General features: G+C 39.1%; 1 protein-coding gene across 4 annotated transcripts in view; it reads right to left on the bottom strand.

Annotated features, from left to right (window-relative positions):
• PLOD2 (procollagen-lysine,2-oxoglutarate 5-dioxygenase 2) overlaps positions 1-25,889 on the bottom strand; it is a 74,582-nt gene that overhangs the window by 22,759 nt on the left and 25,934 nt on the right. For all 4 annotated transcript variants that reach the window (XM_041126806.1, XM_041126807.1, XM_041126808.1 and 1 more), the window contains exons 2-8: positions 17,436-17,527; positions 15,816-15,952; positions 10,046-10,209; positions 8,782-8,894; positions 6,681-6,744; positions 5,797-5,894; positions 3,127-3,228 (exon numbers count right to left, since the gene is read on the bottom strand). In XM_041126806.1, coding sequence (XP_040982740.1) covers positions 3,127-3,228; positions 5,797-5,894; positions 6,681-6,744; positions 8,782-8,894; positions 10,046-10,209; positions 15,816-15,952; positions 17,436-17,527 — 770 coding nt within the window. The remainder of the gene's footprint in view (positions 1-3,126; positions 3,229-5,796; positions 5,895-6,680; positions 6,745-8,781; positions 8,895-10,045; positions 10,210-15,815; positions 15,953-17,435; positions 17,528-25,889) is intronic.

Genomic DNA, 25,889 nt, shown 5'->3' with positions numbered 1-25,889 from the left:
ACAACCACTCCATTGAGGCTGGTGTCACGGTAACTGGTACTGCTGATTGCGAGCAATGAGGAAAGGAGCATGGGCCATCAGGCTTAAGCTGAACATGCTACATATGCTACCAATACTAGAACTGCTGCAACAATTATTCTGCCTACTTCTCTAATTCTAAGCCATTTTCCCCTCATTCTCCAGGACAACGAGAAGCAGGTTCAGGCTGGATCTGCAAAGGTTATAGGGACAATCAGGAATTACTAACACTCCTTCAGTACACTGAAGTGCAAGCCGCTTAGCTCTACACTAAAATCTCAGGCACACGACCAAAGCAAAATAGCGTTTAAAAAATTGAGAGTAAAAATTCCTGCAAACTGCATCTCCTCAAAGCAGAGAGTTCATCAATTTAGACCCTGTTTCACCATACTATAAAGAGTTGTCACTGCATAATCTGAATCTAGGTCACAATGAACAATTTTAATAACCAGCATTTTGAGTATATCAAGTCAAAAGTTTTGGTTCTTCCCAGCTGTGCCTCAGCAAAAACACTTTGGAAATACCCAGTCTGCACCGGGATGTTACAGTTTCTCTGACAGATTTTCTCATTTTCACTAAGGTCATACATTTGCCTTTTAAGGTTTACTTTTTCACAAGCAGTAGTTGAGTGAGCATATGACAATTTTTGGAAGAAATACAGGACAATGTCTCAGTATGACTTCACAGAGCAAAGTCCAGGAACCCTTGCCACAAGAGTCACCAGTGAAGTGAGAGAATCAGCAAGGTCATCCTTTCCACCCACACCGGGAAGTCTCCACACCAGTAACAAGCTTTAGGACTTACGAACTAGCTCTAGGGAGGTTCGGTTTGTTCTCCAATTTAATTTAGGTTTTAGAAAAAACCCTTAAGAAAAGTGGCAAAAATTTACACTTACAGAGTCAAGGTGTGTTCTTCAACTTATTTTCCGCTACCCTGCTTTAAGCTGGGCAGGTAGCTAGTTTGAGGGTGACACAGGCTGCTGACATTAGCAGAAGAAAGCAGTTACTGAGTGTTTCCACACCTCAGCTGTGATCAGAGCACAGGAGATCCTGCTTCTGTGAAGAGGACAAGGACTGAGCAAAAGACTGCATATGTGGCTCCCAGCTCCTTCACAGGTAACCCCGAAGCTCAGCTTTTCACAGGCCATGCTCCCAGCACCTACTCGCACTGACCCTGGTAGTGCCTTGGGCTCTTCTCCTCATCCATCACAGACCAACCTACACAACCCATGGCAATGCTTCCACTCATCTCTGCCTTGCACGCACCTACCCCTGACCTTCACAGAAGGAAGGATAGCCCTATGCCCATGATGGGTATTTCAGCTGTTTGTTCTACAGTGGAGCTTATCTGTTTTGTACTGCTAAAGTCAAGGTCTGTAGGTAAGCCCAGCCCAAAACTTTAAATCCGCAACACCTAAGCTCATCAAGTCAATGACCCATTTATGCTAGAATTCATCTAAAGGAAGTCAAAGCCCAAAACATAGCTGGTATCAACAAATCTGATTCTCTGCTTGCTTATGAGAAGAACAAGCAAAATCCTCAGAAGATATGTATCAATGCAGAAAGTTAAATAAAACAATATGGGAAGAATGATTAGAGGCACAGAGCCAGTACTGCTCTTTTCACTGAAGATTTTTTGTTAAGTAGCAACCAGCCAGGCCTGAACAGAAAGCACGTTCAGAAAATGAAATATTGCTTGTAGTTAAAAATGCCTGAAGTAAACACTTCCACTGAGGCCAAGGAAAAGTCTCGTTATTTCTGCTGGCAGAGTGAGTGAGGTATGAAGTCCAAAGAACAAATTACAGTAAGGAAGACACGTTCCAAGTAGATGTACATAAACCATAAGAAGCTATCCAGTAAATCATTGCAAGTTACTCCCCACTACTGGCTTTAAGATTTAAATGCTCCCCAACCATGTTTTAATTACCAACACCGTTAGGAAAAACTCAGACAACTTCTTTTCCTCAGGTAAACTTTATAACACCATTCCAATGTTGTATCTTCAAAGCAAAATTAAAATTAAAAAAAGATATAAAAAGAATCTGAAAGTTATCACAATCCCAGCAATAACTTTTTTAATTTAATTTTTTTAAAATTTTAATTTATTCCAGTCCGTAAGCTACTTATTGTTGAGAAATTCTTTCACTTTGTCCTTTCATTACAAAGATAACAAGCCACTACTACTTTCATGCTATCCTCAACACGACCTTCTAAGACCTTTTCTCTTTCAAATCTTCAATACAGAACAGAAATAAAACAGCTGCTGGAAACAGTCTGCTAAGAATAATCAGAAAGTTCTTTTAAGTACAAGCTTTACATTTCCACATGGTAAACCTCAGTTATTTACTCTGACTAAAAATTTACTGAGTACAAACTGAAATATTCATAAAGACACTAAAGACGTCATACTTGGAGCCAAAGCACCAAAATAAGTTCCCAAATATTGGATATACACACACACGCCATGTGTACGTGCATGTCTGTCCTATAAGAATTCTGAAGACTTCTGGAACTCATATCCAATCTCAATTACATCAGATTTATTCTACAGAAACACATTTGCATATACAATAGAGATATCTGTATCATCCTTTACAAGGTAAAGCAGTTTTGACTATTTCGCTATATCTCTTAGAAAATAGTAACTGTAACCATGTTACAGTTAACTGTTAACTTCTATTTGTGACAGAAATTGTTAAACTGATGCATATCAAGTTTTTTGTAGGTCTGCTGTTAAAAACTTAAATATCTAAAGAGCTTTTCTACCTCGCCAAAAATTCTAATTATTCACTTGAATCTGGCATGATTCAAAAATGATTCATTCACCCTCAGTGAACAGAGGTAAGGCTGTGGAGGACTTTTGGGTATGGGATCATCTTCAGTAATATTGGGGAAACCTATATCAAAATGCATGCATGAAAACATTTCTAAAAGTATTGATAATTTCAGTAAATTAAAATTCCATCTTTACAGTTTCATATACCAGAAAAAATGTCCTGAGGTGTCTACAAAACGTAATATTGCATACTGAAGTCACTTTGCCTCAGAACTACTATACACCTATCAACTGCATTCAAAAGGGTTTTGTTCTAGTGAAAAGTATTCTTACCGTTACTGTTGACAGGTCTAGTAAGTCTAAATCGCAAATACTGCAACCAGTTTCCCGTGTCCAAGCATTAGGAATATAGTTTCCCAAATAATTCAACTGAATCTGGTAAATAAATGAACAATTCAGATTAATGAGAGGTGCATGCTAAATAATTCAGGCTTACTGATTGAGTCTCTTCTACCTAAAGGCAATTGACTGTCTTTTTTTTAAATTTAAGATTTAAAAAACAAACAACCCCAACCCCCCAACCACTCAAAAATAGCTGGTAAAATCTTTTTCTTCTTCTTTTTATTTACAAAACAGAGATTATATTCTCCTAGCACCTACATTTATTGCTTCAGTTAAACCAAAAATTTGTTGCAAGTATAACAGCTACCAACTAAATGCTTGTATGACTTTAAGACACAGACTATATAGATCATTCAGTTCTCAAAAGCTTCTAGGTGTGATTTCAAGCAAAAAAAAAAAAAAAAATTATTATAGCTTAATTCTTTTCCCAAATCTGAGAATCATCAACACTACATAAAACACAAAGAGTGACCATACAAAAAACACATAGTGAATGTAGAAGATAGATGCCCAGACGATGCATTTTTGAGAAGCGACACCAAGATTCAGAAGCCAGCCAGGGGGATACATTTTAAAGCAGCATCTAGCTTCTTAACACATTTTGAATTGGCACTGAAGAAAATATGTACTTTTTCTGTCGATGGGCTGCCTGGGCTGCCCTGCCTTCCTGGATTCCACAGGAAGTTTGTGCAGAATGTCACTCTTCTCCACTGCCATTTGCAATGGTTAAGGGATCACTTATGCCAGGGAAAGTCTGCCTGAGGGAAGGATGCTATTCATTCCTGCTCTACTGCCCTCATAAAAACACTGAACGGACAGAATATTATTTTGCATAATAAACACACTCCAGTCCAATACTCAGTCTGCATTTTATCATACTTTGGGTGTTTGTTTATGCATATTGAAAATCATTCTAGATTACAAATAGAATTGCTTGAACTTCATCTCAGAGATGTACAATAAAGTCTGCAAAAATAAGTATTTCACAAAAAACCCACTGCACTTGAGGAAAAAAAAAAAAGGAAAAACATTACATGTCAGGATAATTTGGTATCCATTTCAAAGAAGTGTCTCTGATGCTATTTATTACCTTCAAACTGAAGAGATTAAATACAAAACAGAAGGTTCTTATAAACGAGAAACTTTTAGTATTTGGAGTTAATTCTGCAAATTACTTTCATGTTAGTTTATTTACTAACTAGTGAAAATTTTTTCCAATCTTATTATACTGTTGTCCTCGTAAACAATAAATTCTACTCTATGTTTAAAACAGAAGAATCTAATCACATTGACAAAATGATATATAGCAAGAGTTTCCTCTTTGCTTTTAAAACTACATCACTACATGCAGAGACTGAGTTTTGTTTAATGTAGCGTAACTCGTGGATTAGTATAAGGAGTTCCCACCTAAACTCCTTGCCCAATCATATAATACAGTACCTTTCTTTTCATTGGCAAAGCATCAGCAAAGCCAGTGATGACAGATAACTTGAGGATTTAACTGAGGCAAAAATAACTGTAGCAACATGGAAGAAATTGGTCACATATTTCACCACTACTGAGTAGTTATAAGCCAAACAGATAATGGCATCATTATATTCACTAATTCCAAAGATGAAATACAGTGCAAAAACTAAGAAGCTGCAGTCATTAGGATATTAATGAGTTTCAAACTTTATTTCATTCTCCTGGGAGGCATTTTTCTGAAAATAAGGAGCTACAGCAAGGAACATGTATTCAGAAGAACTTAGAAAGTAGCCACGCCCAATCCTTCAGCCAAGAGAGGCTATTAGAAATGATACACCTTTACACTTCTTTGCTGTATAACAAAAAAATGCAACTACCATATGACCAAAACGTAGCCATTTCTCTCAGAGAAACTGTGCCAGGTCCTCTGGACCACTGAATCCACACACATGGACAGAATCTGCCAAAACAGCTACTTCACAGGGCAGACAGTGCTCTACCATGAACCCAAAGCTCTTGAGCCACAGGTACATTGCAGGCAGTGATCGATGACACTGAAGATGCAACAACAAAAGCCAGCCGTGCATGTGTGTGTATATATATATATATATATACACATGCACACTTACGGACATACATACACATACATATTTTTGCCTATATACAATACTTTTTTTTTTTATATATGTGTATACAAACACACACCACAGTCTGCAGTAGGATCAGATGTGTTACTGTTTTGTACCCCAGTCTGTGACTCTTGGTTTGATTTTTCTCCCCCTGAAAACCTATTCTTCTGATTACCGTTCAATAACCAGATAGACGTTCTTTGCTAGCTTCGAGAACTGTTTTGTGATAGTGAACAAATTAACATAAGCTTAACTGCTTCTAATATCCCGTGCTATGATGAATTTGGGAGCAGATGAGTTGTTTCAGCAGCGATATCAAGTTACAGTGACAGCAGAATAACATGATGGAGCGAGCTATTAGAATTTTTTTTTAATCCTTGCAATTCTTTATTAACATTAATTGGAAATGAGCAGTGGTAGTGTGCTATGACTGTTTCGGACTCTTCCACCATTGTTTTTGCCTCGATTGAAAATGCTGTCTTTGCACAATAATAAAAACACTCACTTTAGTTGGACCATTTCCATGAACGGTGATTGGTAGTGTGTCGTACACTGAATTCCTTGCTCTTACTTTTCCCTCTTCAAATTTCAAAAGGACTTCATCTGCAAATCAACAAAGATCATACAGTAATAACACTTTATAAATAAGAGCTAAAATTCTTTAAGTTCTTGCTGATACAATATACCTTGCTGTTGCTATCACTGTCAATGTTATTTATTTGGAAGCTTTTGTTCATTTTTTTTAACCAGACCTTGAATTCTAAGCTCTGTATGCTAAATAAGGTTACATCAAGCTCCAGAGTTTGCCATCAGCAGCCTTCAGTATCTGAATAAAATCCACTTTAAAAATAAAACTAATTTTGTGCAAATGGTATTTGTAGAGAAATCATAGTTACTTCAGATATGATTTGACTATAAAAAGTTGTTCTGTAATTGGAGGTTAAAGGTAAGAAAGTAAGTTTGCACAGATGCCATTTTTCAATTTAAATTCATGACAGTTGGATAAAGGAAATTCTACATTATTCTACACTCCATTTCATTATGTATAGCCATTTGCTTAAGAACATCTAAAATGCAATTTTAATTACCAATCTTACTCCTGTCATTAAGTTTGTGAAAGGCAGATGGAAAAATGGTTCTTAACTTTGTGTTTATTGCTAACTTCATTCATTGAAAACTATTTTTTCTATTTTAAATCAAATAATTTATCACTGGGAGAAATCAATTAATATTAAACCCAAAAGACCTGTAACTAATCTGGTAATCAGGTTTACCCATCCAAATATTTCTTTAAAACAAGCATATGTTTAGGGAACGATATTCGGCGTTAAGCAAAGAAAGTGTTAATAACAGTTAATAAAACACACAACATGCAGATCATACACTTACCAACAGCTCCATTTAGGGTCTGAAAAATTGTACATTTGTGGTCCAAAGTAATGTTAATGCGTTCCTGAAATAAAAGTACCAAAGATATTGAGGCATTCTAAGAGCCAATGTTTTTATGGAAATGTTGCAGTTATACTGCAGTGGCAGCAAGTAATCAGGCAAAACTACTCTACGTGTTCAGCTCTTCAATGTAATTCTTAATTTTATATTGTTAAGTTTTTCTATATTCCTGAGTTGTGCAGCTGCATAGCAATCAGTTTTATATATGCAAAAACTTTACCTAAACTTGAAGGTTAAAGGTCATAACTCCCCAAAGAAACTACAATTTGGTAGTATAAGCCAAAGAAAATTTGTCTTATCTTAAAAAAATTTAAGTAGTCTTGGCCAAGCAACAAAATATACTGCGTTTCACAGTCTCAAAAATATGAAAGCCAAATTTAAGTATCATGTCAGAAAAAAAAAACACCACTAGTTTTAAAACATGTTCCTAATATTGTAGTATTAAATAAGAATCTAGGTAGGATTAAAGTACCTTGTTTTGAAGTTTTAACATGTTGATCAAAGTATGTAACCTTTAAAACACACTTAAAAACCCTTATACAGATAACATACTCTGTTTTGGTGTTCCAAGATTTTGTTACGTGTTTTACAGCATTGGACATTGCCATGCAGAGAACTAGCGCTAATGTATAGTACAGTATCCCAAGCTAAGTGCCATGGAGGCATTTTGAATCACAGTGCAGTAGTGCACTGTGCAGAAGTACACATTTTTTTGTCTAGAGGACAACCTGTTTAGACAGCTAATTATATTACTTCTGACTTTGCTGCAGAGTCAGCTTTAATGTCTCTACACCCTGTCCTTTCAATTGCATATCTAGCATCTGACTTAACTTGCATAAAATCAATTTAAACATTAAGGGCTGGAAGGAATGTCCTATGAGGAGCGGCTAAGGTCTTTCAGCTTGTCTAGTTTGGAGAAAAGAAGGCTGAGGGGAGACCTCATTGCTCTCTACAGCTTCCTGAAGAGGGGAACTGGAGAGGGAGGTGCTGATCTCTTCTTGGTATCCAGTGCCAGGACACGTGGGAATGGTTCAAAGCTGCGCCGGGGGGGTTTAGACTGGACATTAGGAAGCATTTCTTTACCGAGAGGGTGGTCAAACACTGGAACAGGCTTCCTAGAGAGGTGATCAATGCCCCAAACCTGTCAAGTGTTTAAGAGCCATTTGGACAACACCCTTAATAACATGCTTTAACTTTTGGTCAGCCCTGTATTGGTCAGGCAGTTGGACTACATGATCATTGTAGGTCCCTTCCAACTGAAATATTCTATTCTGTTCTACTCTATTTCTGTACCTGTATCTAAACATGCCTCATGTTTCAGGCATAACTTAATGGAAAAACATATATGTATTTCAGAAACTTCACATCTGCCTGAAGCATACAAATGCTCAAAATCAACCTCAAAATTCTGCAATATCAGTTTCTAAGTCTTTTTGCATCAATACATTGTTAACTTCCCTTAGCCCTCTTTTTCCAGCATCAGGGCCATGCCTCTGACATCTATCACGCTTTAATGCTGCTACTCAGCAGAGAACTTTGTTAAGCTAGGGCATGGAGAGGTCTTCACCAAAAATTTATGATGCAGCTTTATTGAACGTATCTGCACAAAATGCTGAAGAGTCAGAGGCAGCTGCAGGCAGGATCTGAAATGGCAGCAAGCCAAAATATAAAACACTGGATCAGCAAGTAGTTCAGTGACACCCTGGAAAAATGCCACATTCTTGAGCGTCAAACTGCCAAGTACATGGGACCCTCATTGAGATGAATGTGTCCGATCATATACCTCAGAGCTATTATTTCTAACAACGAAGCACAACCTGTCTGGATCTGCAGACAGCCTGAAATAATATATCAAGTCATGACCCTTTGGAAGCCTGTTCATCACTCCAACAGTAGGAACCTCTGCAGAACAAACACAAGTATCAACATGGCACTCAGGAATAAAGAGACAGCATTCCTTTTATTTTTATCTCCCAATGTTTTATGAGGAGCAGCATGTTGTTTCAAGCAGAAAGAAATGAGAAAGCCAGTCACTACCTACCCTTGCCAATGGGTCAACATAGATTTTGGTGTAAAACAGCTGGTCATCATCATTATCCTGCAGATCCCATTCCTGCACAATACGATTTATATATGGAGCATAACCAATAAATCCTGCAATATCACATACACATAAGTTATTTCCATAAAAAGCACTACTCTGCCAATGCTGTCCACCAGTCAGGGACTTCATTCTGACTGTTTGGTGCCAGCAAAGTAAGAAATTCCTACAACTTGGCTCAAAATCCAGTTTTCTTCCTGTGACATGTACCAGTTCTGTTCTAAAGAGTTCATAATTAAGGGCTATTTTATACTAATGCTATTTTAAGGGAAAAAATAGGAAACAGAGATCTGTTTAGTATGGTCCCAAGAACTCCAAAGCATGAGATTAGACTACTACTGTTCCCAAGAAGCCCATCTGTGGAAAAACTTTCATTTTCATTAATCGCTTCTTGCTGGCAGAAAAGCCTGAATCTAATGCTGCCAGAACTACAAAAAGAATACAACTCAAAACCAATATATGTTAAGCCAGAACAAAAAAAAAAGATAGGGCAGATAGGTGAGGTAAAGAAGAGAGGGAAAGGAACGAGGACACTCCCAGATCTGCATGCTGCCCAGCACCATGTACCTAGGAGAAGTGACGTACTGTGGTCTGTAGCAGTTAAACACTATCAGTGTCAGTGCATGTATTAATCAACTGCAAAATTATTACCAAAGCTGGCATTTAAAGGAGGATTCCAGAATTAACATGTCATTGAGATTAACAGCAGTAACTCACACTTTTCTTGCAATGAACAGCCTAAGCCACACTGCCCGGCTCAGGCAGAGTTACCAGCACATCTACACTCTCAGTCAGGAAATTCTGTGACCCAGCTAAACTGTGCCTATAAACAGCATGTACTGCTTTGACTGGGCTTGTACACTAGATTGTTTCTGAAGTAGATTCAATCAGTGGCAACTGGGTCATCCCTGTACAGTGTTCCATTGCAAGGCACAGTTGCTTGCTAAGCTGCTACTTTATTTACCTGCTTTTTACAAGTTACTGCCAACAAATACTATGTAAGTTTGAATGAAAACTATTCTTGAGCACAGAAGAGGAGCTATTCAAGTGGGGAGGGAAAGAGGAAGAGGAAGACAGCAAATCCAGTCCTCCATTTTATATTTGGGGAATTCAGAACAGTTTCACATACAAATACATGAAACAGTTAACAGAAGTGAGTCATATTCAAGTTTAGGAGTGAAATATGTTCAAGAATCACACTTGCCTCCAGAGTTCAGGAATCGTTTTCCACTCTTGACAACAGGATACTTGTCAGCTAGCCTTTTATCTGGCCAAATTAGTCCATCTGCTGCAAACACCACTTTATGATTAGTTTCCTGAAACTTCTTTAGCAGTTCGTCAGGGCCCCCCGCAAAGATAACATCATAGCTGAAAATAAAGAAAAGATATCCATTAGATTAATTTTAATGCTTTTGTGTTGAAAACAACAACAAGTGGTTGGACTATTCAAATTTTAGAAATCATACAGACATTTTATTCTGAAAAATCTTTTATTCTGAAAAAATTATTTATTAAATTGTGTTTTACCACCATGTAAAAATCCTATACCCTTTTAGAAGAAAAACTTCAATCAATACTATTTATCCAATACAGTTTCCCCTTCTATTTACATTAATTTTTTTTAAGCTTCCACATTTTGGACATTCTTTTTCCTTCAGATTTTGTCTACTTGAAATTATTTTCACATTTCATGTATTTTGAGTAAAAAATATATTTTCCACTTTAGAAAACTGTTTATGTGTTTAAGAACAACAAACAAAAAAATCAAAACTTAGCAGATGAAATAGTGTAGGACTGAAGGATGATTTAGGTGACTTTCACTGCAAAACTCTAGATGATCTTGTTCCAAAACACAACAGCACTGACTTTCTTCTGAAAAGTCTTATCAAGAATATACTTAGATATTTCTCAGTAAAGTGTAGTTGCCCATGAACTTAAACTGTGTTGCATCCTGACAATATATAGATTTCTCCTTCAACCTCTTTAATGTGCTGAAGACTTCAGAAGGCTCTAAACTTCACAGTAACTATTTATGAAAAACTTTACCTGCCTTTATGTGTTCATCAGATTTGACTCCCAACTCCTACTGAGAACAAAGACCTAAAGCTGGAAGGTTCATCTCTAAAAACAGCGGTTACCCACAGCCAAAGGTCAACAGTACCCCAAAACAGAAAGAAACATGCATGTGTTTGGCAAAGGTCATGTAAGAATGTAGTATCACAAGCCTATTGGTTTCTTGTTGTTGAACCATATCAAAATCAATGCCTCTGAAAAAAAACCCAAACAACCCAAAACCTCAAAATATGTATAAATGATTAAATTATTCACAGTATAGGGTTCCTTTGTTAGTACTTGAGATCTACGTATAAATGTGCAAACCACTTCAAGGTTCATTTTACACAGCATGAAACCATGACACAGTAATATTGGAATCATGTCATAGATTAGTCTCTGGCTGAAGAAGCAGAATATTTGGATTTAATGGCAGCATCTCAGCCTTACAGCTTCCTCATATGAATGCAAGTATATTCTTATTCCACACATCTACCTTAGTAACTGAAAATCATCAGCCCTGATATAGGGCAAAGGAATGGTACAGCAAGATTTTGTTCTTGCAAAGTCTTTTAGCCGGGCTAAGAAGGACAGCAGTACTCCCACCTGCAGTACAGAGAAATTTTTGCATTGCAATGTATTACCCAGCAATAGTGCCAACAGATCAACCATTACTGACTTCTAGTACTTCTTTATTACAGTTCTGAAATTATTTAAAATGTCTTTTCTTCAAAGGGGATTTCATGCAGTTGGCCTAAGAGAACTGAATAACAGCTGGCTTACAAATGCAAAAGAGAAGATTTCTACCACAGAGCAAAGTATGAACCCTGGAGAGGAAGTGTGTTATGTAGTCTATATAAAGTAAGCGGGTTTCTGAAAACTCTCACTGTTTTGTTTTTCTGTAACTTTGGCAGAAGAATGTATGAAAAAAACATTGTACATTTTGGAGTTGCCCCAGTTTTGCAAAAACTGCCTGTTTCTGCCCAAATATACAGGAATACATTTCCCTCCCTTTTCCATTCAATTGGTGTAGCCCGATTCAAAGCCAGAATGAGCCTGAAGAACAAGCAAGAAACAGGAGACAAGTTGAAGACAGACAAAAACAGAGATTTGTCTGGAGCTTTAACTTAATAGCTTATGGCAGGCTGTGCTTCTCCTCTTTGATCAGGTTAGTGCTGCTGCTGCAATGACTTACAGCTGTGGGAAGGAACCAAACACCCCTGGAACATTGCTTCCAAGGACTGTCATTCTGTAAAAGAAAGCCAAAGTTGAGCAACATGCTGGGCTAACCAGCAGCTCTGCTTGCGAAAGGGATATGCTACTTAATACAGCACAGTTTATTACACAAAGCACAGCGCAGAGCTGCTAAACTGTATTACCCATTATTGTAAACTTTACACACTAATGGATATTATGCAGGCATATGAATCCAGCATGGACCTACATTTTCTACTAATTTTCATGGCCCGTGGTTTTGTCAAGAGGTGACTTATGGCCACCATACCTCCCACTGGGCAGGACCTTCACCAGCCTTCTATCCCTTGATGCCAGTCTTCCCATCAGCTGCTTTATGAGGCTCCTGCTTTTCTCTCCAGGCAACAGGAAAACTTCTGAAGTCAAACTAAAACCTACAAATCCATCATTTGCCTTGCTTACCTGCCATGTCAGATTATGTTCAGTCTATCCGGCACTCAACTCCTACTGTAAGGGAGGATTCACCACTAAGACCATCACAAAATGGGTCCCAGGACTATCCTTGACAGTTTATACTGTAATTATGGGTGATGCACATACCTTACTTTAAGCAGGGCTTCAAAATTTGACAGGGAAGAAAAAGTGTGGATATATCCAGGAAAAAGCAGGCTGCCTTGGCAAGCTGGAAAAGCTCAGATAGTCTTTTATTTATTCTTCATAAATCCTTCCGATTAAGTAGAAAGCAAGAAGAAAAAAAAAAAAAAAAAAAAAAAAAAAAAAAACAACAAAAAAAACCCCACACAACCAAAAACCCACACCAGAAATTTTCCACAACTCCAATCCCATTTCCTGAAGCTCCCAGATGGCAGATGCTTGGGGCTGGAATCCACCCATCCCTCCTCCTCTTCTGCAGCAGCAAAGCATCCTGTCTACGCAACCAGCGCTCCCAGCAACACAGGGAAACGGCAATGGTGGCTTAGGTCCTCTAGAACAGAATGTGCAATTTTTGTATCCACAACTTTTATAACAACAAGGACTTTTTACTATTGGAGCTGCAGGCTAAGAGCTCCAAATACGTATTTCATCTTATTTAACTGGACTGTTCAGCCACACAGCCATTTTGTCACTTACACTGTATCACACCTTAACTATTTTGAGGTATGTAGAAAATGTAATTACCCCTTACTTTCTGACAAATGTTTAAAAAAACCCCGAAACCTGAGAGGCTTCAAAAGTCTTCCACAATACAAATAGATGGCTGTGGGAGTTCTGGATGAATAGTCACAGCATCAACCATTTTATCCAGTCTACACTGGCCATTAGCCAATTCAATCTAAAATGGTCCAAAGTAAACCAGTAGTTAGCTCTTGCAAAAACAAGCCTAATTTAAATAGCGTTCCATCTGCAGGCAAAGCATTTTGCTATCTGCACCTAGACACAAACTGTCCACAGAAGTTCAAACTATTTCAAGAATTGTGAGCCATATAAAAACTACTCAAAAAAAAAAAAAGGCAAGCTAAGTTTGTTAAGTAAACAGTTCACTAGAAATGATTTGCCTAGTTACAGTAAGTAAACCAGACGTTTCCTTTCCCCGCCCCCAAGATTAATATTCCAAATGCTTCATAATGAATATAATGAAAAACACTTGAAAAAGAAAGGAAGTTCACTATATTTGTCTTTTCCAAACTTACTGCTACATTGATAAACATTTAAATTGCAAACCAGGATTCCTGGAAATGAAAAAGCTCATTAGAATTAAAATATAATGCTAGAATCAGTAAACTATTTTTCTCTCCTATCTGGAATCAGTTCCACCAGCTTTAAATCAATATGTACTTGGAATTATGGACCTCAAGAACTTGGGAGGCCTTAAATCCTGGGATTTTTCATAGCAAGAAAGATTATGGCATTTGCACTTCAACACACAGTCCTCTGTATTCTCTTATCCATGCCAGCAGACAGCCTGCCCCTCGAGAGAATAAATTACGTTGGAGAAGAATTTGAGCTATACCCAAATCTGATAACAAATTTGCATATTTTACCATATAGGGAGAAAATAGTGATGAATCAGTATAATAAATTTGCAAACAAAGAAATTCAATGTAAGTAGCAAACATTTGATTCATCTGAGTGTTTAGTAAAGAACAAAATAACCTCCCAAATTAATCTTAACAAGTTTCAGTTATTGCATGATCAGTAGGACAACACTATGAACATGTAATATATTTACTTTTAGAAACATAGTTTTTCCACTTACCAAATGCAAAACTGACCAAGTCAGTAAGAAAAAAATTCAAAAACTGAACGTGTACCTCCAAACTCTACATTACTTCTACTGTCAATTAAGTGTACAAAGAAGATATTTGGCATAAGTTTCCCTTATGAAGCTTGTTCATAAATTGGTTAAGGTGATTCAGACGTTGGCTTTCTAGCTCTATCTTCTACTTATCACAAGAGGTAAAATTAAAACAGAAAACTGAGTAGCATCTTTAAATTTTCTACCAGTTTAATAGTCTACTCCAACTTTCCTAAACTCTTCGACAAAGCAAGAAATGAACTTTCCAGTAAATACCACTGTCAGACCACTTTCTCTCTCATGATGATGTCTGCTATACAAATCCTGTTGAACCTCTACCTTACAAAAGGGTCCCTAAAATTCTTCAGCTGTCAAATGTTTAAAAATAAATAAATAATAAAAGCAGGTTAAAAGCTGAAAGAAAATTCTGGAGCAGACATTCCAACATGACTCAGTAACAGCAGCATGAACCCATGCACAAACCTCTCCAAGCTTGCACTCAGCTACCTCCCCAAGGCTGCCTGTCTGCAACTGGGGCTTCATATCCCTGATTCAAGACTTGGTCCCATACCGTCCTCACAGCGATTCTTTTAGAGCTGTGCCCCCACTCTGGTTAATGCTAGCAAGAAAGAGCTTGGCAGCTGCTGTGAGCTGGATTCTTAGCTGCCCTGATCACGCTCTTGTCACAGGAGCAAAAGATGGGGGGGGGGCAGGGAGAAGCAGAGGGAAGCAATGGAAAAAGTGGGATCTGAACATGTTTGAGCTTCCTGTTCTCTGTGACAGGGAGAAACCTATCTGGCTTCCAGTGAGGATGTTCAAGCATAGCTGTGCTATGAGCTGTAGTCTGGCACCTGCAGCAGCACTGCCTCTCCATCCTTCCATCACACAGACAGCACAGGCACCAGGGGTATATCTGGCACCAAGACTCTTGTTTCAGTTCTACAACATGTAAAAGAAGTTCTCCTATTAAGTGCTTTCTGCAGGGGCCCATTTTCCAACTTCCTCCATATCACTGTTACTTCATGGATCAAACCATGCTCTGGTCCCTACTGACCACTTTATTTCTGGAGCTGCTTTTGCTTCCCCCCCCCCATTCCACACTCCCAGACAGCAGCCACGTCCTGCTCTCACTACAGCTGAGCAGGGAGAGGACAAACACTTGCCTAAAAGCCTGTCAGCTCCCAATAACATTTTTTTATGTCCTCAAGGCAGGAGAACTATGAACAACTCTTTCATCTGTAAATCCGTTAAAAAATAACGCTTACTCTAAGAGCAATCTACTATTCTTATGAATGGAGAAAAATGGAAGCAAACTCTTCTCAAATAAACAGCAAGGGGGAAAAGCAGCATGCAACTTTCAGCACAGCACAGCAGCTACTTTTGCGTGCCTACCCAGACTAAAATGTAAAGGCAACAAGCCAGGTTTGCTCACCATTCAACAAACATTACAACCAAGTCCTCTTGATTAGCATAGCTTTTTATGCCTTCTTTCAGCAGTCGAACTTTCTGCCCTCCACCAATAGAGTTAGGCAGCTCACCACCTTTCCACTCTTCACCTTTTCCAAGTACCTGGAATAAGAAAAAAAAGCACTTTTTGCTAGTACCCCAAAACAGGCTTTTTGAAGCAGACCCTTACTGAAAACAGATGTTAAAGCAGAAGCAACACATTAAAGCATAGCAAGCCAGCATTTCCAGCACCGTAAGTCTTCCATGTCTGAAGCAGCATTCAGCACAATGACATCACTGCAAAAACACGAGAGAGACATTTCTTAACCAAATAAGAATCGAGCAATTGCCTGCTACCACCATTTATTCAAATGTGTCTCCTTCAGAAAATAAAAGAAAAAAGCTAATAATTGTTTCAAAATTTGTATTAGAAAAACATTCTGAACGAGACTGTTAAAAGTCAATAGAATCACTTTAGGAACAGGAGACTTTGGTGGATCAGGGTATTATTAATACAAATGCAAGCTCCAGTCTTTCTGAAGTCCCTCCAGAACACTTTTGTACAAGGAAAGGATAGGTTCCCCAATATACAGCTGGCTGCTAAAATCAGCTAAACTCCTCCCTAGCCAAGCACTACAGTGAATTACATCTCAAAAAAAGAAAAAACCCTTAAACTTTTTGTGGGTTTTGAACATAATGTTTTTGGAACTTATAAAACCTGGAAGAAATACACTGCATGATGTTTTGGACAAATCTGCAAAGCTAATAGACGTATCCAGAGCTCAGGCTTCTCAGGTGCTTTAGTACAGCATTATCATATTAGGAAAGGTTCTCTCAGTCTTCCAAGTTCAGCAGTAGAAGTCAAACTTCAGAGACCCAAATAATTTCCTATTTATGGTGTAGACGCTGTGGTAAGTAAGCAGAAAAATTGCATAACACCATCTGAATTCCTAGATTTTCTCTTGCAGAACCAGTTTGTGGGGAAAGTTTAGAAGAAGGTTAGTGCCCTCCCCTTTTCCCAAGATCAACCTCAGTACGTGACATATGTAGATGTGGAACAAGGCAGAAAAGGCTGGCAAGAATGATAGAAACATTTTGTCCTCTCAGAGAATTACAGGTTCCTGGGAAACACAGTGAAACTTTCAGTTATGACCCTCCCTGCTTTCCTGCACCAGGGATCCAGCCTTGTTTAAGGAAGAAAGAGACATCCAAAGCCCTCTGAGTGTAGTGCAGCTTCCATAAGTAGTCATGCAAACAAAGTCAGCTGCACTGAAAAGCAAGACTATATGATAAATCATGACAGAACCTGTAAGTGACTGAGGACACTGATCGCTATAGCTACTAATCTGTAAAACAGGTCCTACGGCAGTAGAAAAAGCATGCTCCCATGGTCATTCAGAAGGGGACCAGCAGGTAAGCAACAGGGACAGCAGCAGGGCCACATGCAAGTGCCCTACGTGCCCCCAAGCTCTGTAACTGTTTTACTTTGCCCTAGCATGTGGGAAGCTAATGCAACTTCAGTTACTATCACACTGTTTGTCTTAAACATATGTTTAAGTCTTATGTACTGTATAGTATGAATATTTGATATGAAAACATACAATACCTTTACTGTGTAGTTGAAGTGCTTTGCAGTTTGCATGAAACGGTGAAAGCCATCAGTTTCCTTAGTTGCTACAGTAAAAACTAGTAGCTTATCTGAGGGAGAAAAAGAAGGAACATGTTTTAATATGTTTTCAGGCCACAGTTTGTGACGTAAAAATGCACCGAACAGCACTGGATCAGTGGGCTTTATGACTTGCCAGCATCTCATTCAGAGGAGGCAAATACACTGTCATATTATAGGCATGAGACATTATTAAACAAGAACTACTATGGACACGGGTGCTGTATTTTAAATTATCCTCAGGAAGAGGAAGCCGAAAAAAAATCTATCTGCTCTGTAAACAACTAGCTCAAGACACGAAAACAAAGCCAGTATGACTACTGGACAGGAAGGAATCTTCAAAACAAAAACAACATTACTTTTCAGTCTGAGCTAATCCTGTGACCTCTTATCACAGGACTGAATGGTACCAGAGAACTTCACCCAACCTCAGTAACTCCCCTGAAAGCAAGTGGTTCATATTCTTCATTAGAACGGGGGGGGGGGAGAAAAAAAAAAAAAAAAAAAAAAAAAAAACACCACAACACAACCATGGAAACCAGTCTCCCAACAGGCAGCATTTAGTGCTTTTAAGCCCTTGGGCTGAGACAAAAGAGCAAGGGTTTGGGTTTTTTATTCAGAGCCTCTGTAAATTATAGCAGTGCTAATTTTGCCCTCTTATGGCATGCAGGCAAATGACCGTGCAACCAATTTCCTTTTCATATTGAAGGGCTTTTGACATAGTGCAAATGAGGCCACGAATTCCCACTAAACAGCTTCCCGATTAAACTACTGAACAACATTCAGCACCCTATGCAACATGCTGCATAATCGAGGTACATAATTCAAAGCTACGAGGAAGACAGTACCTCTATCCAACATCAAGTATTTAATCAGACCAGCCTGGATCCCAGAGCACGTTGCAGTTCCTCAATTTGGTCTGACTTCAAGCAACAGCTGCACTCTAAACAGAGCCCATGAGATCAATCCTTACAAGAAAGTAAAATTAATTGCCTCTAATGAGCATTCCAGACACAGTGCCTGTTGTTGCTTCACTTTCCAAAAAAACATCCTCTGGGTTTATCTTCTCGAGCACAGTAACATGTGCTAGAAGTGGCTGCTGTGAAAAACATTCCTATTAACCCTTCAGCCTTGTCCACCACCACAGACTTAGCAGCCCTCAGGCACCCGAGATGTCATCCTGAGTGTATTCAAATCAATCACCGCTTGCCATTTTGTTTTATTTGACACCAGCAAAATTAACACACAAGATGATGATCTGCTTCCCACTTTGTAGAAGAAATGCACTTCGCAAGTTACTCATGTGATGCTCTGCAGCCAAGTACCAGGGTACTTCAAGTACACCTCTGCTCAGTCAAGCAAAAATACCTGTAGGAGCAGAGACATATCTTAACATAATCTGCATTATGTTGCAGGGCAACATAAAAAACACTTGTTCCAATGAAATTCAAGTCTGTCTAAAATAGCCACAGCAGGCAAACTATGGAGACTAGTCTCAGGAGCCACTGATATTTTTTCCACTGAAATAAGGCTTAGATTCAGCCCTAGTCAACAGGTCACTTCCAAGAACACTCCGACCAGGTCAGACAGTAGTCTGACTAGTCCATCCTCAACACCAGCTGTAACAGCATACATGAGGAAGAGCAAGGATAAGACAAGCATATATGATGCTTCTTCTGCCAGTCTCAGTTTACAGGTTTTCCTGACCTGGATGGGGTTTCCGTATATTCCAGAACACTCAGTCCACTTAATGACCTTGCTCTTACCTAGTCACTCCTTGAACTGATGTAACCTTTAAGCAGTGACAGCACCATGTGCCCGGTACCTACTCCAGAAAAAACAATGTTCTGTGCCTTGAGCAGGGCTCATTCAGTTTTTATCTGACACTGCCCAAACTCTTCAGCTACAAACAACACTGCTACCTGTACTCCACACTACACCCAATTTTGCGTATTTCTCTCGCATCCTGCCATAGATATTTTTTTTGGGGGGGGGGGGGGGGGGAAGGGCACGGGGCAGTGCTCCTTGTCCTCAACACTCCTAGTGAAGATTTTAACTGCTGGCGCTACTGAACCACACTGACACTCCTGCAATACAAGACACAGCAAAGAAGAAACTGGAAATAGTTGAAATGCTTCCATCAACCCAACTTGAACACCCAAAAACTTTGGGAAGACAGTTTTCACAGATTAATTGCTCCATCTTTTTCCCACTTAAGTGCTAGCAGCCTTTTGTAGGCAAGAATCAGAAGAACCCATGAGTACATCTCAGAATGGCAAGAGGACCTCCACAGAGGATTCCAGTGCAATGCGTTCACAGATGCACTGACTCACAGACAAACACAGCAATAATGGTTCAATACCTTCAAAATCGTTTATTCTAAAGGTCATGCAATCTAAAGTAATTCTACAGAAGTCACCACAGAATGAATAAAGAACATATCTTAGACTATGACTAAAACAGAACTGAAGACAGAGGACAGGATTTTTCTCTATGGAACAGATTAAGTTATGATTAATTTTTGTTCAAGCACTGCCTTTTCAAATTAGAGGGAACTGGAAAAAATCTGATCATACCAGACTGCATCACCAAGCCAAGTGAATCCATTATTGAGAGTTTCCTAGGTGACCAGTCAAGCACTGACTATAACCGTGGAATTTGGTTTCAAATAGACATATTTCACACCTACCCCTTCCTGAGGAATGCTAACAGCAAGGATTTCAAAAATCTGTACTTGACAACATGATGTAAATGACAAAATGTGGGCGGCATCAGATTCCTCCCATAGTCACTAAGTAAAAGAAAGTATTAAATCAATGTACAAGTACAGTTTGGGAAGCAAAAAATAATCTCCTGTTCTTTATGAGATATTGTTACTCTCTTTTAATGGAACCCACAATAATTCCACCCACACATTGTTCATGTATTTCAAGATTCACTATGGAGCCCTGGTATGTTACTTGAGTTCTATGGAATAGGAGGAAAGAGAATGACGTGCTAAATCATAAGGGATTTTAACCAATCTATATAAAACAGAGAAAGCTGAGCAGACAAATAATGCAGTTTATATTGACATGAAACTGCAAAAGAACCTGTATTATACTCACAGCCAATGAAGTAATCTAAGTAGGCTACCTGAGTTAGGTTTGCAAACAGTCACAGAACAACAGGAAGCTGTTTTTATAAAGGTATTATTCACATTGGAAATGTTTTCTTTTTAGCATACTTGCCAATGGTCAGTTTTTTTAAATTACAGATGAAGAGGTTTAAAAGGCTTTATTTCCATGTCTCTGCTGCACCACAGAATTTTAGGTGCATGTGGTACTTAAATAATTTTTAAGTGCAGCAGAAGTGTAATTATAGCATTTAGAGTCCATTTAGAATTATAGTTTCTTTATAGACTCCTTAATCTTTGTTGGGGTGGGGTTGTGTGGGGTTTGGGGGGGGGGGGGGGAGTTGTTTGTTTGGGGTTTTTTTGTTTTGTGGGTTGTTTGTTTTTTGTTTGTTTGGGTTTTTTTTTTAAAGTAATCTGTGTCTGACCAAAGAGCAGAGAAACATACTTTTATTCTGTCTATAGTGTGTATGGACAGGCAACGCAAAGCGTATTAAATGATATCTACCTTGGCACATTACAGAGGGTATTATTAACCAAATGAGGAAAGCAGCACCATTCTCTTCTAGCTATTAAGACATTACAAAAATATTAATGTTACTCCTGTAGGCTACTGGGACTTTATTTAGATGTAAGTGGCGACTTGCACCAATTTTATTGGCAGAGTTCCACTAAGTGTAGCATGGGAGATACTTGTTTCTTCCCATGGAAGTGAGTGAAGAGAATGCTTCTGACCACCAAGTACTTCTGCTGATTTCTTTTTAACCTTTTAACTTCATTTACTTTGAAAAATCTACTCCTTGTTTGCTACATTTAGGTACAACAATCTCTTAGAACACCTGTCCCATTTGTGTCTAGTAACACAAATACAAAGTGACTTTCACGAACTGGAGGGACTGTCAATGTGCAAGTACAACACAGATCCCAGGGGAGTAAGTTTATCCAAGTGCCATTTCCATTTCAGGATGTGCTCAGCTACATCTGTTTTAGCGGCAGCCACCCACAGGGTCCCTGCTGTGCGGAGCAGGTTTGGTACCACGAAGAGCCCTGCCAGTGCAGAGGTTCAATGCGGCACCAGAGCCCTTACCACAGGCTGAGTCGCATGCAAATGTCGCCCTGAGAGGTTGAGTGACTGGTCCAGAGTCCCCAGCAGCACCGCTGTGCCGGCTCTAGGGCTCCAACTGTGCAATGAAGACCTAGGCGTAGCAGCAGAAAGCTGTCTGCAATTACGCAGACCCCAAGTTACCACTGTGGCCCAGCACTCCCCAGCGAGCGAACCACAAAAGTCTCAGTCTTTGCAAAAACCCCATGATGAATTCTAGCTGCAGCTAGACACTTCCTGCTTCACCATCCACTCTGGCACAAACCCCTGCTCTGCCCTCCACTTACACGTCTACCCTAAGGAGCTCTGCTGTATGGTCTTGCATATAGACTTGAGCTATCCAGTTTCTTAATCTGACTATCCCCCTGACACGAGGGGACAAACACACACTCAGTAATATTTTCCAACAAACAGTAACAACATCCTCAAACTGCAAACATATACAAAACCAAGAACACAGCAGGCGGTCGCAGCCCTCCACGCTTGCAGGGCACTGGGACGCCGCAGAGGGTACGGGCTGCCCGGCACGGCTGGGCTCCCCTGGCACGCAGCCTGCCTGAGGCATCTTGGCAGTCACTGGAGGGGATTACCAAACTTGGCATTTATTTCCACAAGTGAAGTCAGTTTGTGTAAAATGGAAATGCAAACCCTATACTGAAGTTCAACAGGAAGGCATGAAAAAAAAATCTCTGAAGAGCTTCATGCCATGTTTGAGGGTGCTGAAGTTACTAGAGTGCAATTATTCCAGACAGCTTTCTGATAGTTACATTCACAAAACAGGTGTTCTGTTTCGAAAACAAGCCTGAGAGAGCACGCATTTGGCCAAGACAAGTATATCCAGTGACAAACAGAATCCATTTTTACATGCAAATGAGGAAACCCTTCAGCACTCGAGTTGTGAAAAACAACACTGGATATAGAGCACATGCAGTGTATTAGGAAATCCAACGGAAGTTTATCAAAACATCTCACTCTTTTACTCAATCTTTTGTGCTGCTATCATCAGGGATCTGACTGCATTATAAATATTTATTTCCAGAAATAAGAACTATAAACCAGAGCCTTTGTCTTCAGTGAATTGCCTGGCAAGGTCTCAGGAAGGAATTGCCACGGCAGGACTGCTTTAAGTAGCAGCGACCTCTCTCCTTGTACTTTGGCAAAGAAGTACGCAAAGAACTGCAGTCATTCCTCACACACCCACGTGGTTCTTATTTATCTTGAATGAACATTGACGGAGATTACTACATAATTTCTACCAGGGGTTGCGGGCACTAGTACAGTAGCTTCAGAGCAGCCAAGACTGAGGATATTGCTCACAGCCACATGGGAGCTGACATTTAGTCCTTGGATTCAAGTACCATGCACTTCTCTGGAGTAGGAGTGAGCTGTAAGATCAAAGGACATCTGTGCGTGGTACCAGATTATGCCATTAAAATCTATCTCTATCTTTAAAACTAGTGGCTTATAATGGTAAACAAATGATGTTTGGTTCCTAGAATACAGTTTTATCCATGTTCTAGCGTCTACATAAAGCACAGTCTACTTTCCCATTTGCAGATTACATCCCACCCAGAACTGCTCAACAGAGTAACAACTGTGCATCAATCTCTCCATTAAATTAGCAAAGAGATGTACGATTGCAAAATAATTCACCAAAGGTTTCCAGCAAGCAAATAAACGAATTGCTAGAGATCATGGAAAAAGCTTGGGAACTGGAAGCCTACTATGAACACCTCTGTGGATTTAATTAAAAAAAAATTTAAAAAATACATACACGCTGCCAAAGAAAGGTCAGGTGGTAACCTTGGCAGTGATCTGCATGACCTTAATCTAAGACATATGCTGGGCAGACACCTGGAAGAGAAGATGGATGAGATGGATACCTGGAAGAGGCACATGGACACATCTAAGCCCAGTAATAAAACTATGTAATTGTGCCTATTATTATTATGTCTCCCGCATCTCTGGAAATGTGGGAGACCAATGGTACAGTTTCCCACAAAAAACCAACCAAACAAAAAAAACACCAACAAACAAAACAAAACAAAAAACCAACCAACCCACAGACTGGATTTAGCTTGCCTTTACACCACATAGGAACATGCTTCTCCACCACTGGAGAGAGGCACTAAAGTACAACACAACTGAAAAAGTGTTTCCAGCCTGGATTCCTCTCATCACACTTCAAGATCAAGCTGAACTGAGAAGTAGCTGTCAGAATGACAGTAAACAGCCCCAACTAACTGCAGACTTCTGATTGCATTTCTGCTACTATTTATTGTTTCCACAGATCAACTGTTGAAAAAAAAGAAAGAAAATAAAAGGGGGAAAAAAGCTGTTTGGTTTTGGATTAAAGTTTTCAGTATGCCTGTTTATTTCCAAGGCAGGCAACTTACCCCCATGTATAATCTTCTCAAATTTATGAGTCCTGACTTGCTACTTTCACTTCCGACTTCTGTACTCAGCCAGTAATGAGAAGGTGAACTAGAGGAATTGTCCTCAACAAGTTCTACTTTCCTTTCTCATGCACCTCACCTAAAGCACATAGTCCATCAACAAAATCCATGTTCTGAGACTTTTACAGTAGTTCAAGTTAGAAACAAAATGTAATTAGCAGTTTCCTTGCCACTCTGCTCCCCTAAAAGGGGAATATTTCTGTGCCTGGAAGAGAAATCACAGTCCTCAGCTCTGCCCTCAGCGTAGCTGCTTGCACACCAGAAGCTCCTGGTGGGTGCTTTCCAGCATGTCACCAGCCCTGTTTGAAGAACATGCTGTTTTAATATCATTGCCCCGATAAGCTATTGAGTACAACACCTTTGAGTTAGCAAATAAAAGGATAATAGTGCAGGCTGAGCTGTGTGCAGGTCAGCTTGCAGTATGTGAAGGCATGATCCATAACTGGGATTCAAGATCTAGAGCTGCTCATAACTTCATGATAAAAATGGTTAATTTTGGAAGAATAAAACTTTAAACACTATTTATGAATGCAGTGTCGCTATACAACTTCTCCTGTAATTTTTCTAACAGATGAGTTATATTGCTGGAAGATATCCTGGAAAATGTAAAATACTCTACAATATCTTCTGAACAAGACAAAACTTACTGAGATCAAAAAAGATGACTGATATAAAGCCTGTTGGAAAATATCTTATTTAGAGGCTCAGTTGCTGTTTCCTCCATAAAACTGAATAACGTAACAGTCTGAGTTCCCAATTAATTGCACAACTGTGAAAGAGCTTTTAAAGAGAATGCGGCATGAGGTTTAAGCCCGCAATAGTAAAGAAAGCATTCAAAAAACTGAAATGGATCATTGGGCTACACAATACTGTATGGAGTCAATACAGTCATGATAACCAATTCTCTTCCCATGCAGTTTTGATGACTTTACTAAAACCAATTCATCCATATGCTTCCAAGCCCTGTTGAAGCTCTGCAGATAGCTAGAGGGTCACTGATGGTACCAACAGCAACTTCCCTTTCCTATTTATATGGACTCAGACCGTATGTTCAAAACCCAAAGAACTACTAAGCCAACTAAAAAGTTGAAATACCAAAGAGCACTTTCAAAATCCAGATTTTTAGCAAAATACAATCTTCCACTTATCACTCAAGAAGGCAATATTAGACTCCTCAAAAAGAAAATTATTTTTTTTCCCCGATAAATAGGAGTTACAGCCCAAACTTAAGATTCTACATCAAATAAAGCTTTTGCAAACTGGCATACTCTGAAAAGATGTCAAACAGCTGGAGACAGGAGAAACCCATCATATGCAACATAACCAAGATTGTAAGTTATACCTACATACATATACTAGGTTAATGTAATCCAGCAGCAAACAAAGAAGATCTTAAGTACACAATGTGAAAAAAAACCAAATTTTAAACATATATATCTACCAGTGTCTGTCTGTATGATATACATATGGCCAAAGAAAGTAGTAAGGCAAAAGAATAATTTCTGGTAAAATAAAATTTTTGGCATAAAGAGGGAAAAGACAGAGCCACCCAACAGCTGTTTATTTCCCCCCAGGATTCTTTAGAAACATGACAATGTGCTGAAATAGCAAAGATGGTCATCTTCTTTTCTCAGGAAAGAAATGTGCATTACGCTCCAGGAGGGGGAAAGACAACTGGTGCATAAACAATACTACTTCATATTTGGAAGTTCTGGGATTTTTTT

This window comes from Aquila chrysaetos, chromosome 10 (genome assembly GCF_900496995.4).
Source record: "Aquila chrysaetos chrysaetos chromosome 10, bAquChr1.4, whole genome shotgun sequence".
Taxonomy (NCBI): Eukaryota; Metazoa; Chordata; class Aves; order Accipitriformes; family Accipitridae; genus Aquila; species Aquila chrysaetos.
The sequence above is the reverse complement of the archived record's forward strand: the minus strand, read 5'-3'. Positions and strand labels throughout refer to the sequence as shown.